Source organism: Nuphar pumila, chromosome 7, assembly GCF_984573655.1.
Source record: "Nuphar pumila chromosome 7, dmNupPumi1.hap1.1, whole genome shotgun sequence".
NCBI classification, from domain to species: Eukaryota; Viridiplantae; Streptophyta; class Magnoliopsida; order Nymphaeales; family Nymphaeaceae; genus Nuphar; species Nuphar pumila.
In genome coordinates, this window is record NC_143255.1 from 44,374,707 (window position 1) to 44,389,983 (window position 15,277).

General features: G+C 40.3%; 2 protein-coding genes across 2 annotated transcripts; one reads left to right on the forward strand and one right to left on the reverse strand.

Moving 5' to 3' along the window:
- Positions 1-79: 79 nt before the first annotated feature.
- Positions 80-5,382, forward strand: LOC149832103 (uncharacterized). The gene is made up of 4 exons (XM_090013160.1): positions 80-338; positions 1,592-1,987; positions 4,288-4,699; positions 5,074-5,382. Exons 1-4 carry the CDS (start codon positions 80-82, stop codon positions 5,276-5,278), a joined length of 1,272 nt encoding a protein of 423 aa, XP_089869286.1. The 3' UTR covers positions 5,279-5,382.
- Positions 5,383-11,839: 6,457 nt separating this feature from the next.
- On the reverse strand, positions 11,840-14,586 carry LOC149832104 (receptor protein kinase-like protein ZAR1). The gene is made up of 2 exons (XM_090012354.1): positions 13,125-14,586; positions 11,840-12,764 (listed from the first exon to the last, which is right to left on the reverse strand). The coding sequence occupies exons 1-2, from the start codon at positions 14,584-14,586 to the stop codon at positions 12,127-12,129; spliced, it is 2,100 nt and encodes a 699-aa protein (XP_089868480.1). The 3' UTR covers positions 11,840-12,126.
- Positions 14,587-15,277: the final 691 nt, after the last annotated feature.

Below are 15,277 nucleotides of genomic sequence, written 5' to 3' on the forward strand. Positions count from 1 at the left end.
CATCGATCACCAAAAGCCCTTCTTATACCCTTTCCCTCTGCTACAACGGCCATGCTTTCCTTAATTGGCTCCCGCTCCAATGAGGAACCTCCTCAGGGTCGCCCCTCGTTACGCCCTCTCTCTCCTCTCTTCCCCTTCAAACCCTAATCCTAACCCTTCCCTCCCTTCCGTTGGCCTCATCTCCGCCCCCGCCAGACGCTTCTTCTCCGCCGATAGTGGCTCCAACTCCGGCGACTCCCATCCGCCGCCGGAGCCTCCCGCCACCACCACCGAGATAGCCCCGGCCGGGTCCGAGAAATCCCTAGCCTCGAGCCAGCTCGAAGATGTCAGCACCAAAGGTACGAGCTTGATCCGCGTCTCCCCATTCTTGCTCTCGGTTTCTCGATCGTCGTTTTTGAGATTTTTATCGACGAATCTGGTTCTGAATCAGGGTTTTCGTAGGAGAATAATTTAATAATCTCGAACTCTTTCGCACATTTTTATTAGATTTCATTTCTGTTACGATCTCGGATTTTGATTCCGTGGTGCTCTTTGAATTTGTTGTAGATGCCTTTTATTAAGTTTTGGGCTTTCGAGTTTAAATTATACGTACGTTAGTTGTACATAATGGGATTTTTTTTATTGCGGTTTCTGTTTAATGGGGGATTTGTATCTCTGCCTAGATCTGATATACAAAGACTAGAAAAAATTGAAGTTTTGAACAATGAAATAGTTAGAAAGTTCTCTATTTGCTGGTTTTTGTGAACATTCTAGACTTCTCAGGTTGATTACAAGATTAAGTACATAGTAAAGCTTAAAAGTTTTAGTTGGTTTTGAATTTGTATTTTTTAATGTTTAGAAGTTTTATCACAATTTTCAAGATTAGGCAATTTTTCTTGATTTTGTTGCTCTTTTGTTTGTTTTCTTTCTTTTTTTCTTAGGAGTTAAAATTGATTAAACGGTTGATAAGGTCATAAGACTTGTAACATTACAAGTGTTAATGGTAGGATTTGTTGGATGGTTATTCTTTTCGTTACTCGGAAGCTATTAGTTTATATGAAGATTAGTGGACAAAAAAAATCGGTGGTTTTTTACTTTTTTTTAATTTTATTCCGGTTTAAATTTGTTTAAATAGTTAACAACATTGTAAAATTATAAGCATCGGTGATTTTTTTTTTTTTTTTTGAAAAATTCTCGCATTAAATGTTCTTTTGAATGCTTGGAAATAATTAGTTTCTATTGAGATTAATTGTCACAAATTTTGTATGCTTTCTGTTTCTTTTTTTTTAATGTTTCTAGGGTTGAAATTGGCTGAAATCTTTGATGATTCTACCAACCTTGACGATTTCAAATACAATTAGAAGCTTCGACAGCTGAAAATTTTTTGGGCTTAGATTTGGTTTAAATTTTTTGAAATTTTAGGCCTTTGTGGATATTAGTCTTTGTGAGGTAGGAAAATTTCTGGAAATTCAGAATCATTTTGAATCTGAATATGATTCTACTGCTTAGTTAATTGGTGTTTCTAGATTATCTATTTGGTTGTTTCAATGAAAGAATTGAAGGTTGTTCAGATTTTGGGTTGGAGAATAACTTTTTGTTTTTAACTTTGTAGAGCTTAATCACAGAATCTGGAAGTATTTCAAGGGTGATGAGGAAGCCCTTGGTTCTATCATGGAAGCAATTCTTGCCCGAAAACTATCTGGAAAACATGAAGAAACTGACGATGAGTTGATGGATGAATTGAGATTCAAGCCCCTTGATGATATCCGTGATCAGGAATTTGAGTCTGATTTTGAGGAGCTCCATGAGACAGATGAGGAAATTGATAATCTTTACAATGCTAGGCAGTATGTGGAGAAGAAATTGATGAAGGATGAGTTTTTCAATATGTCGAGTGAGAAGTATGATGAGATGATAAAGGAGGCGACAGAGAAAGGGTTTCTTCAGGATACAGGCAAATGCGAAGAGATTCTGGAGGACATGTTGAATTGGGATAAACTCCTTCCAGGTAACTTGTGTTTGTTTTCACTCCCTTTTTTCTCGGGAGGTAACTTCTTTTTGTTTTTCCTTGGCTAAGCATTCATATTGAAACCCTGAAGAATGCTATTTGAATTTGTTACTGTTTCCTGGATCACCATACCAAATACCAATGATTTATTTAGTTTATTGTTGTGAATGCTTGTTGAACTATCAGCCATGAACTATAGGGAGTTCAGAACTGATAATTTTGTGTTCAGTAGTTGGTGGTCTTGTGCATTGTCTTGCAATTTGATGGTGTATATTATTTTTAAATTTTAAGTTGTCTTCTTGGTTTTCTCAAATCATCTTGTACATAAACCATCTTGCAAGTGGTGTGAATCTTTTCGTATATGGAATGACTGTTTCATTTACATCCAAAATTTTAGTGAAAAAAAGGAAAAGTCGACCAATAGTAGTGATGAATGAATCCATTACAACATGCAAGTAATGTGATTAAGGCATATTTTAAATGCTTCAATCCTTGTCCTGTTTGTAGTAGTTCATTCTTTGCAAAGATATTTTTGTTCAGGGATTATGCTTTCACCATATGTTATGCTTTTGTAAAACATATATCATATCCTTTAAAAGCTTTCACCAATTAGTTTTAAACCATTGTTTTCATGTGTTACTCTTTTTTCAGTTTCTAGACTAAATCCCAGGTTGATAATAAATCCGCTTCTATTAGATACCTTGAATATGCCTACCTTACCTGCTGCACACTTTGACTAGTGTGCTACATTTGATTCACTTGGCAAAGATGTGAAAAGTTTAGTTGCCTCCACCATTACATGACACACATGTGCAGTTTTACGCTTCATATATTATGACTATATTCAGTTATTCACCATGTGAAGGCAACTTTACAGTGAGTCTATCGCTTGGGTCGATTTGAAATTAATCAATTTGCTTGGCAAACTATTTGATAAATCTTTCTATTATAGAAAAAAGAAATGAGTAAGTAATGAAAAAGGGTATGAAAAAATTTTCCTGTTGTCAAGATATTTTCAAATTGTCAAGGTATTGAATGTATTCTTCATTGTATGAGGTATGAGGTATTCATGGTTTTTGCATAGAGAACACCCCAATGGCTTCTTTTCAACACAATGGGAAAATAAAAAGGGCATGTAATAGCTACATTTTATGAAGTATTGCAGTGTGTTTTATTCCTCGACAGGTTCCACTGTTCATTGGTCTTTGTGACATAGTGTTTATGTTCTAAAAGTACAATGTTTTTCTATTTTTTCAGCATTTCTGAGTTTGAGATGATGCTTAGAAACAAGAGATAGACATATAGTTCTGAGACTTGGAGAATTCATTTCATAATAAACAGGCTGAATTTGGGAGAAACATCTTGAAGATTTTTTTTTATGATATTTCTTAGTGTTGCCACATATGAGAGGAAAATAAGGAAACAGATTAGATGTCTTTGCTTCTCGTCCGGTAGCTAGGCTTTTAACGGAGAAGATGATACGTGGTTGGATCTGTCAGTTGATCTAGATACGGAAACTTTCAATCAACCATAACATTCCAAATGAAAAGCTTATTTGTTCTTTAAAGAGGGGTAGTGAAGTCACTCTAACACAAATTACGTGAGTTTGAGCCAATCCAGCATGAGTTAACTTTATTTTTGGTGTTTAATCACTAAAAACATAGTGATCTTAATCTAATTGCACTGCCTGGATCTTGCTTAAGCCTTTAAGGCCAATAGGTCTGATGAGAGCAGAAAAGGCTTGACCTGGCATCTTTGATGAGATAGGGTAATAGAGACTTCTTTCTTCCCTCTTGTTGTTAGCATTCACTGCAAGCAACAGGTGTTCTTCATCACTGAGGAGGAGAGCTATGTTGTACTGCTGGCTGGAAATTTCTGTCAGAGAAATTTTTTATCTCCATTCAATTTTTTTTTTTTCAGTATAGTGCTGTATGCATGAGAATTGCTTTGTGCTTTTTTGCTTTTAGAAGTCCAGGGTTTGTTTCTACTTGTTAATGCTTTAAGATTGACCCGCACATGATGCACCATTGTTGCCTCTCACGCATTGTTTAGTGGATACTATAAACAAGAAAGTAGTGCTCATTTTTATTCAGTCAACTATGGATAACTAGGAAATAACACAGGTGACTGAGCCATCTTTGCACACCAACACCAATGCAACCCCACCTCCAACTCCTTTCCGTCTTCTCATCATCCATTATTACTGTTTGCTTAGATATTTGGAAACTGCTAATGGCTATTTGAATTTGACGTCAATTATCATTCCTTCATTTCATATGTTAAAAATAAATTCTTTTCAGATGCGATAAAGAAAAAAGTAGAGGCTAAATACGACGAGCTTTGCAATATGTGTGAACGAGGAGAAGTAGAACCTGTTGTAGCATATGAAATGTTCAAAGAGTTCGAGGACAAAATTGTCCAAGAATGTTCTGATATGATGGCAGCTGAGCAGCCCCCTGAAGATGTTGGAAAAGAATCTGACAGGACAAAATCCCTGGATGACCCACCTGGTGAAGGCCCTGTTTTGAGGTGGGAAACTCGTGTAGTTTTTGGTCCTGGAGGAGATGCATACCACCCCAAAAATCGTAAGGTGAAGCTCTCTGTCACTGTGAAGGAGCTGGGCCTTTCAAAATATGCTTATCGTCGATTAAGGGAGGTTGTTGGCAAGCGATATCACCCTGGGAGAGATGAGCTTACAATAACCAGTGAAAGGTATTGATGCACACACATGGAAATGTGCCTGTTTTGCTATTCCGCATGTTTAGACTTTCTGCTATCTGAAAAACTGCTGCACTGTGACATATTCATCTAAGAAACTTATTGAACGTGGTCCCACTACTTATTTTCTGCTTTTTCGAATCATAAAATTACAACTTGGATGACATTGATGATGTTATTTGCTATAGCTAATTAGAAAAAACTCCCCCATCATTTTTCCTTCTAAAACCGTGTAATACAGGCCTTTGCAGATGCCTTACTGTCTGTCATCAGCATCATTTTTTTACTTATTTTCCATTCTGCATATAACAGCATTATGACTGCAATATAAAAGGGCACCATAACAATTTCACTTTTTCTTCATGAAGGTTTGAACATCGGGAAGAGAACCGAAAGGACTGTCTGAGGACTTTGTATGCTCTGATAGATGATGCAGAGAAAGCTGATAAACTTGTAGCTGAGGCTCGTACGGGCTATGTCAAAGAACGCCTTAGAGCTAATCATGAGTTTATGCAGAGGTTAAGAAACCATACTGCAGCCATCAGAAGATCTCTTCCAGTCTCACCATCTTAATGTCTTTTTATTGTGTAAAGTTCAGCAGGCTGAGGAATAAAACAGCTACCTGTATGGGAAGCAAAGTTGTCATGATTTTTCCAAGAAGTTGCAAAATTCGCTTGGTTCGATATCAAACTATGCTGTATGCTAAACTACTATATAATGGCAAATCAAAAGCTTTTGGTTTTGAGCCTTTACACTCTCTTCTTGTGGACAGAAACGCACCCATCTCAAGAAATGCCAGCGGACGTTGCATATAATGTAACAAGTCTTTCAAAACAAGGAACTGTTGGTGCTTAATTTTTCACCAAGTCAGATTCTGGTTGAGCCTGAGTCAGGGGTGGGTTGACTCGGCTATTGGATAGGCTTAAGTTGACTGGGCTTAATTCAGCAAAATGATTGCATGGACCAAGTTTACCCCAAGAACTTGTGCTATCCATGTGGCTCCAGATCCGGGTCTGACCTCCATGGGCCAAGTTAGCCCCAAGAACTTGTGTTATTCATGTGCTTCTCTCACACAACTCACCCCAATCCCCTCTCCTCGACCGGATCTTTGGGTGCAATTAGGGGTGCCAATGGGCCAGGTTTGACCTGGACTTGACCCATACCAAAACTCTATAGGGTCAGGGTTTGGTGATAAACAAAGGGGTCTGATTAGAATCCGGGTCAGACTCAAAGGGTCCAATGATTAATATATGGAGCTGGGTATGGCATGTGAAAATTCACACCAGACCCAGGTCCAACCTGAGTTCTGACAAACATCCACAATTTTCAATGTAAAACGGATAAAAATATTATTTTACCAGGTATGGCCCAGCCAGGGGCGGAGCCAAGAATCTAGACTAGGGTGGACACAAATGCACCTATCTTCAGGGTGTGCCCACCTTGACCCGATCATACACCGGGTTAGTGTGGGCACTTCCCAGTGCCCACACTGTTGGGTGCGTCAGGGTGGGCACTGGCCTGAAGTCTAGGTGCATTTGTGTTCGCCCTATAGGGAAAATTTTTGGGCCAGGGTGGGCACGTGCCCACCCGGGCTCTAATGTGGCTCCGCCCCTAGGTCCAGGTCTGGTTCACGTAATCCTTATAGGAACCAGTATGGTTTCTCTTATGGTAGGTCCGATCGGACCTTGGTCTAGACTCAGTACCAGCATCTCAAATCAGATCTAGATTTGGTCCTAATTGAGTCCAAACCAAACCAAACCTGTTGACACCCTTAGGTATAATAGGGTTGGGTGTGGGCTGGATCTGTCCAGATCCAAATCTGAAATACAAACAGTAGATTAGAATCCAAATCAGATATGATGTGATGAGATAAGCTTAAATCTGGTATGCTGAATCCAGAAAAAATAGAACAAAAACATGGTATTTGCATATAAAAAATGAAACCAGGTCAGGTTTTGACTGAGATCAATTCTAGATCCCCTTCAAAACAATTATCCAAATCCTAAAGTAATCAGATTGAATAGATCCGAATGCACATTCTGATTTTACTTGAAGGATCAAAATCAGGAAATAACATGTTGGACTCGGCTCGGATATCTGATCATATTCGATCCATTTACAGCCCAGCTAACTTAATGCTACATTAGTTTCATGTCAACTATAAACTCTCTCAAAGATGGATGTGCTTAACTTTGCAAGTAAGAATCACATGAGTGGGTGCTGTGGAACAACTACTTGGAGACACAGGCACACTGGCTGTGATTGAGAGCCTCAGATCTCAAAAACTGAGGAGTTGAGAATGGATCCCTCTCCATCCATTCTCCAATCCAAGGATTTAGCCTTTTATTTATACCAAGGGTCTTAGATCCTTGATCTGATATCCTGCTTCCAAATTTTGGTATGGGGCCTGCGCCACCTCTCAGATCCTGGGATCTCACATCCCAGGCTTTTAAACGCCTCCTTAAGCCCCAAGGGGGGTTGGTGTAGTGGGGTGGGGCCTTGGCTGCTAGACAGGCAGTCAAGGTTCGATTCCCATGGGTGTCGCCTCTCTGCACAAGCCAACAACGTAGCATAGGCCACAGGGTCAGGGGGTCCTAGCCTTGGAGTTTTTCGTTGCCGGCATGATGACCATAGGTATGGCAAGCTGAGCCAGTGTGACCAGGTCTTAGTGCCGGGGTGCTGCTTATTCGGGTTATAAATCCAAAAAAAAAAAAAAAAATCTTCTCCTTGAGGACCCCTTACATCCATGACAAAGTACTTGGCAGATGCTTATTACGCTGGACCTAGTACAATGAGAGCCACCTTAGGCTTTATGAATGGATGCCTACTACAGCCTCTCTCTTTTTTTTTATTAACAAAGTTGCCCCCCAAAGCCGGGTAATCTCTTGGTGGGATCACCAACACTCCAGCCCTTACAGAGCCTACCTGTGAAAGGCACCCGTACACTCGATGGGAATCGAACCTGGGATGAACGGGGTCTGCACCTTCTTGCCAGGCCCGCTACCACTCCCGGGCCCGAGTTATCGTGGCCTCTTATGTGATGAATTATTCTGCCACTTGGATCTCTTGGCTCCATATTCAAAATATTTATATGCTCAATGAGTTGGATTTTCTGTTCTCAGTTTTTCTTTTTCTTTCAACTATTGGAAACAACAAGGAATTTTGTTTGAGGGCTAGAAGAAGCATGCATGTGATCAAGCATTGTACGAAAGGTGCATAGGGTTATGATCAGTCATGCTTTGATTCCATATTACAACAATGACAGATAGATGACTTTCTGTTTGCTTTGTGCTCTCCATATGAGTGTTGGCGTTTTCTTCTTTGAGAAAATGTTAACTGTAGATTCACAGGTGAAGTTGGGATGGATGTCCATGCACCTTTGGAACTATGAATATGCTTTTATAGCAGTACATTTTGTTGCACCTTTGGAACTTGAATGTGCCTTCATTAAAGTGCACCTCATTCTCCTATTCTTTTTCACTGCTGTGAGTATTTCTTCTTCACACAATCCAAAATGTACTCCACTAGTGAAGAGGCCAGTTCATGAACTGGTCTCTCTCTCTCTCTCTCTCTCTCTCTCTCTCTCTCTCTCTCTCTCTCTCTCTCTCTCTCTCTCAATCATGGGTTTGTTTGGTTTCTGGCATCACATGTGCTGGAAGGGCTGTTGGGAATTGCATTCCTTGACTATTAGTGTTCAAATTTTGGATCCTTTTATAGGGCAACCCTACCAACTTTAGCCCTATCTCAATGGCCTCATCTGGTCACGGAGCTGACGGTACACAAGAGAACAAAGGAAAAGGACCCCTCACCATACAAACATTTTGTTTCATATTTGTTATGCTTTGTCCCTTCAACTCACTCTAGAGAAGCCCTTGGAGTTTGGTCATGACTCGTGACCATCATCCCTTTATTTTCATCTTTTCCAGTGGAAAAGCATAAAGGCATTCTATAGGACCTATCTACCATGTCAGTCATCTCAAGACATTGATGATGGCCCAAGCTAAGGTGGTTTTGGAGTACCACCACGAATGCACCTGTGTGGCTCCCACCTGCCTTTTCAAAAAGTTCCATTTGAGATGAGAATGCAAATGGGGTTATGGATGGCTGTATTTTTAGCTCAAGCATATAATACAGTCTCATATGGTACTTATCATTACCTAATATACAAAGCAAAGTTCATAGCTGGAAATATGTTGCAGTAGTGTCTGTCAATGGGTTGGGTTTATCTCGAGTACATGACCCGACTCAATCCCGGGTATGGGCATAAAAAATGCTAAACATGAATGTTATTCAGGTAGACCCTACCTACCTCGGCCGAAATAAAATGGTGGGATTTGGGACATGGTTTTCTATGGATATGTAATAGCTGATCCCAGCTGACCAGAGAGTTTTTGCTGTATATTTTTGTGTAAAAGAATACATCTTAAATACCTTCTGAATCATGTGGGTCGGGTTTGGGAGGTTCCATTTTTCAACTAACCTAAACCTGAGTGTTTTGCTATTTGGGCAGGTTTGGGTCCATCCTGATGGGTTGCACTATCTTTAACCAAGAGGACTGGGATTTGAAACCTAGTACTCTCTCTCTCTCTCTCTCTCTCTCTCTCTCTCTCTCTCTCTCTCTCTCTCTCTCTCTCTCTCTCTCTGGGAACTAAAGCCTCCCTCATTAATTTAAGGGGACTAAACCATTCTCAGCATCAGAACAAAAGAAAACCCCAATTAGATGGCCTATCCTTCACCCTATATGCTGCCATTATCTCCCAACCTGCATATCAAAAATATATCATGCAAGACTAGAATGTTATGTTTAATATCGCTCATAATCTCATTCCGTCATTTAAGCACCTTGGGCATGTTAAACTGATCATGTAGATTACTAAACAAAGTAGCAATCCAAATCTAATCAAGTCCAAGTTGAGGAGGTGACATTTACTTGATCACGTTCAAACTTTAAAACTGGCAACAATAAAAACTGTGTAGAAAGGGGAAATTACTTTTAGTATAGATCACCCCAAAGTTGGATGATTTGTATCAAATACAGTGAGATGCATCATGAACTAAGCCAACTGGATCTATCATTCAGCATCCATTGGGCTGTCTTGTGTCTTTTCAACCATGCCAACCATCATGGATTAGCTTGTAATGAATTTTTGGGACCTGATTGCTTTCTTACAGAGATTGAGTTTGAGAATCCCATTCAGCTAGAGCATGTCTAAGGCCATATCAAATAAAGTTCCTGTCAGGGATGAGAGATATAGCTAGGACCACTACCGAGGCATCTTGCTCTTTGGCTTAGTTAATTTGTGTACGAGGATAAAAGGAATCACTGCAAAAAGGTACTTTCCTATGGTTTTTTGTCACTCCTGTCCAAACTCTTTTGTTATTCTTGAGTACATTGGAGTGGCTCGAAAGGGTGCACAGGGTAGTATGCAGTCTTATGACAATATACCGCCATTAAGGATAAATCAGCGAGATGGCAAGAACCTTATTTTGTTGCCAAGTAGCAGAAATTAAACCTTTTACAGAGACCAACTCATGTACAGAACTCATGTACAGACTAAGGAAACTAATATGATTCTAGGGTGGTCTAGTGTGGATTCAGCCAACTGAATAGAGTTGCAGACATGACAATTTGGCCGAGCCATGATGCGCCCAAGCCTGGCCACCAAATGAGGAAGCCAAAAACTTGGATTGCATGTCACTGGCCCAGTTAGTATATATGCGTGGCCCTTCATGGTGAATGCGTAGCATAGAATGCATGAAGCTTGTTTAGTCATGCTGTGCATATTAATTTCTTGCTTAGCAGTTTTTCTATTAAGATAAAGAAAATCTGGCTTAGCTGATCTGAGCTCGAACTCACACCAATCAGTACAATCACCTAACCAGTAGTCAGGACATAATTCATCATGGCCACAGAGCATCCCCTTGACCATTGACCATCTCGGGCCCAGTGGCGTCCCCATGGTTAAAACAAAACAAAGATCACAAAGTCCAACAAATGATATTCCTGAACCACGCCAGATCCAGCATGGCAGTATGTCTTATTTGGCTGTCCTTGATTAAATACATTTTTGCATCGAGTAACTAAGATGTCACCCACATGTAGGTCAGCATCCAAACGCACATATTGGCATGAGGTATACGCTAGACACACCACATAACTACTATATAAAAAAATCATTTTGACCAGAGTTTTGAATAGCATGACTGCTGTAAATCCCATCTTTACAAGTCACTAGTGCTCTAGCAAAAGACTCTTCTAGCCCATTCCACAGGCTCCCTCAATATTGGAAACCTAAAATACTGATAAATTTATAGAGCTCACATGGCCAATGCTCTTATATTAGCATGGTCTAGTTGACTATTGTATTGCAAGTACCAAGAAAGTTTTGAGTTCTCAATACCTTGATTTATTATAGTAATGGCACAGGCTCATGGTAGAATAAATACCATTCTAACCTATGATTTTTCACTCAATAGGAATCTTTTAGAGATTAGAACACATCTTGCATGGACTCAACCAAGAGTGTTGAAGAGACATTGGTTATAATGTCAGAAAAGCTACCAACCTGAAGGCCAGGTAGATTAAGCATATGCAAATTGGAAAGACCAAACTCAGTTGGGTCAGTAATCATGGGGCCAATGCAATCTTCAAGATAACATTATAATCCTGCAAGATTCTCGCTGAGAACATATATTCCCTCAGATCTTTACAAATCTTGCTGATTTGAATAATCTTTTTTAATGGTTGTGATCTAGCATAAGATCATGATGCTGGAACAACCACTGACATTCCTTCCAGCATTGGATTTTGTTCAGTATAACAGATAGCCACACACCGTGGCTAATACCTGGACAGTGATACTCTACATTGACTTGCCATCCATCGCCAATTGTAGAGATGAATGAATCACAGACCGACCAGCTATGTGAGTCGGCTGCTTGATCCAGCATAATATTATTACCCTTCATAAATTCTATATAACTATGAATAATACCGTTGCAATGTGGGTCTTCCACTGAACCAGCATAATATCATCGCTCTTCATAAAAAACAGAACTACGAACCATGACAATGCAGATTGCAGAATTCATATATTTCATTGCTATTAAAATAGCGAAACTACAACGTATTGAATCACCAAGGGCCAAGAAAAGGATATGGAAAGAAGTGGACCATGACAGATGCCTTTTGTTGAAATGGAACCAAAACACATGAGAAAAGTGAGGTGGGAAAACAGGACTTTTTACACCGTAGCTTTCATCAACATGAAAGGCTCAGGCATGGAATAAGACCTTCTTCATTGAACTGAAATGAACTCTGGTTCAGTTTATTCAAATAAATGCCTGTGGAGCTTGTTTGATTAATCTGCAATATGTTTAACAGCAGTCATACATACAGCATCATTGCTTGTTTTGCATTCTTAGCTTGTCCTTGTCAGTCTATCCAACAATTCAGAAACATTCCTCATCGAAGGCCTCCTTTCTGGATTGCTGTGAACACATGCCAATGCAATCTTAAAAACACCGCTCATTTCCTCCTCCATTTCCAATTCGTGTAGCAGAACAGTGTCCAAAACATCTGAAAACGGCTTCTTCTCATCGATACACAGCTGAACCCACCTTACTAAATCTGTATCCGATGTGGCCATCAAAACTTCTGGTGATCTACCAGTGATCAACTCCAATAAAATCACCCCATATGAGTAAACATCCCATTTCTGCGATGGCTTTAGAAGTTTTGGAGCTTCAGGTGCTTGATATAAAGATCTAGGACTGACCATTAAATTAACTGCTGCTTCGGATGATTGTTGTTGTTTGTTCTCAGTTGGAATTCGATTAGATTGCGATCCTAACAATGCACCTGCTATGTTTGCCAGCCGTCCCAAGCCAAAATCTGATATATATGGCTCCATGTTCACACCTAAGAGTATGTTTGTAGGCTTTAGATCACCATGGACATATTTCTTCGGGCTGTATTCATGCAAGTAAGCCAATCCCTTCGCTATCCCCTTTGCAATTCCAATTCTCACTTCCCACAACAAAGGAGCTCCACTATTCCCTGCAATTACAGCCAAAATAAACTAAGATCATTAAAGAATAAACAATACCAATATGATAAAGAAGTCAGCATGTCCTCAAAATTGAAACTATTTTACGACTACACTGATCAGAACCAAGGTAACCATGAAATTCATCGACGAGCACCATCATTTTAAGAAAATTTTATTGTCTGATTAAACGTTAGCCAACTTTAGAAACAGAAAAGATTTCTGAGTACAAGGAAAGCAATTAAAAATTGATCATCATAGTTTAACATGAATTTTTCATGGTTACTTGGATGAAACTGTACGAATAGGGAAAAGAAAAAATACTGCTTATCATAATCTACCAAGCATGTGATTTGAATCTTGGTACTTACCATGCATTGCAGATGCCAAACTTCCATTGGGTAAATAGTCATAGATTAGAAGTTTTTCATCAGCAGACCAGTAATATGCTCGGAGAGTAACAATGTTAGGATGGCGTATTCTTCCAATTGCTTCGACCTCGGTCTGAAACTCTTTAAATCTCTGTGACCCACCTTCACCCAATCTTCTTACTGCCAAGTTGAGCCCATTTTCAAGCACAACTTTGTAGACTATGCCAATCCCACTCTTCCCCAGAACAAATGCAGATGCCCTCAGCAGCTCATCCAGATCAAATCCAACATGTATGTCCAATGGCACCAAATCAAGCTGCTCCATGTTCTCAGAGTGAGTCTCAGATTCATCCTTTCTAAAGCACAGGCATTCCCTCTTCCCCTTATGGCCCTTCTCAGAATTTGAAAGCTCGCCGTTCCGACGGCAAGAAACAACCCTCCAGTAGCAAAACACAAACACAGATCCGATCAATGCGATCCCAATAGCATCACTCAGTGCGATCGCTACTATGATTCCTTTGCTCAAACTCTTGTGCCTACCGCTGGGGTTAACCACGTCTGAGAATGTAGGAGGCGGGTAGCTGCTTGGCAAATTTGGCAGCGATGAACCAGGGGAAGTGTCAGAGCATGGGTTTCTCAATGGAGGACCACAGAGGCCTGGGTTACCCACAAACGCAGTTGGGCCCCTGTTATCCAGAGCGCCGTTCTGCGGTACCGGGCCGCTGAGATTGTTGTAAGTAAGATCAATGTAAACCTTCTCAGGAAGGTTTCCTAACGATGCCGGAATCGAGCCGGAAAAACGATTATGCGACAGGTCTACAGTCCCTTGAAGGCCAGACAAACTGCCAATCTCACTGGGAATGAGACCCTCCAAAGCATTATAAGAAAGATCAAGCTTTTCCAAATCACTGAAGCTACCACCAAATCCATGAGGAAGAACTCCACTAAAATTGTTGTGCCCAAGAACCAAAGACTTCAATCTAGTACAGTTCAATAAAGGAGGAGGAATAGAACCACTCAATAAATTCACTGATAAATCTAGGGACTGAAGGTACCTTAGTTCTCCAATCTGTGCAGGAAGGGGTCCAGATAAATTATTCCCATACAAAACCAGACTTTGAAGACTCACAATATGAAACAATTCGGGTGGCAGAGTTCCATACAGTCTGTTATTCCTTAGATTGATATGTCTAAGGAAGCCTAGAGAGCCCAGAGTGGATGGCAAAGAACCCAGGAGCTGCTTCTTGGGTATGCTGAGAGAAACCACTATGTCTTCTCTGCATGCCACACCATTCCATGAGCATGGAGTCTCTTGGGATGAATCCCAATTGCTGGTAGCGTTTTGTGGGTCATCATTAATGGAGTTTTTGAATGCCAAAAGGGCCAACCCTTCTTCATTTAAGCACAGAACAGAGCCACTATAGCTCAAGAACAGAACCACCAAGATAAACACACTCACCATGTCTCAAAGCTCCACCTTCCAATCTCCTCACCGTATAAACCCTTGATGATAAAACCCCAACTTGTGAAAATGAAGAAGAACAATGAAGACCTCCCTCAGTTGCTATAGAGAGAAAGTGCTATATGGCTTCACAATTCCTTGGAGTTTGAACTTTTCTATGAAAAAGTCCAAATACTAAAGATGAAACTTTAAGGCCTTTTTGCAGTGTGCACGCACACACATACACAAGAGAGAGAAAGAGAGAGAGAGCACCAGCTTACATTCTGCTAGAACAGGAGCTTTACTGTATAAGAGATCACACTGCAGACCCTGATATTTGCTAATGGAGAGAGAGGGAGAGGGTTGTCTTTGGAAGACAGAACTAACCGTTTGCCAGATTCTGAGAGAAACCCACTAAGTGCAAAAGGCTGCCTTTACATCTCATTCCAAAATTTGATTAATTTCCTTCACCTTTATTCCATTTGTTTAATTGAAAGGCCTGGTGACAAAGCGTGTTTTTCCAGCTGATAATTATATCCCCAATCTTTATCAACCAAAACCACTTCCCTTTCCTCAAAGCTTTAAAAGTCCCGGTTTTCTCCGTCCCCAAAACCACCAAACAATGTTACATCCGCCAACTGCAGCAGCAGTCTGAAGGACTACAAAACACTGCAGAGTTATGAATGTCCCAACCATTTAGTGGGCTCACAAA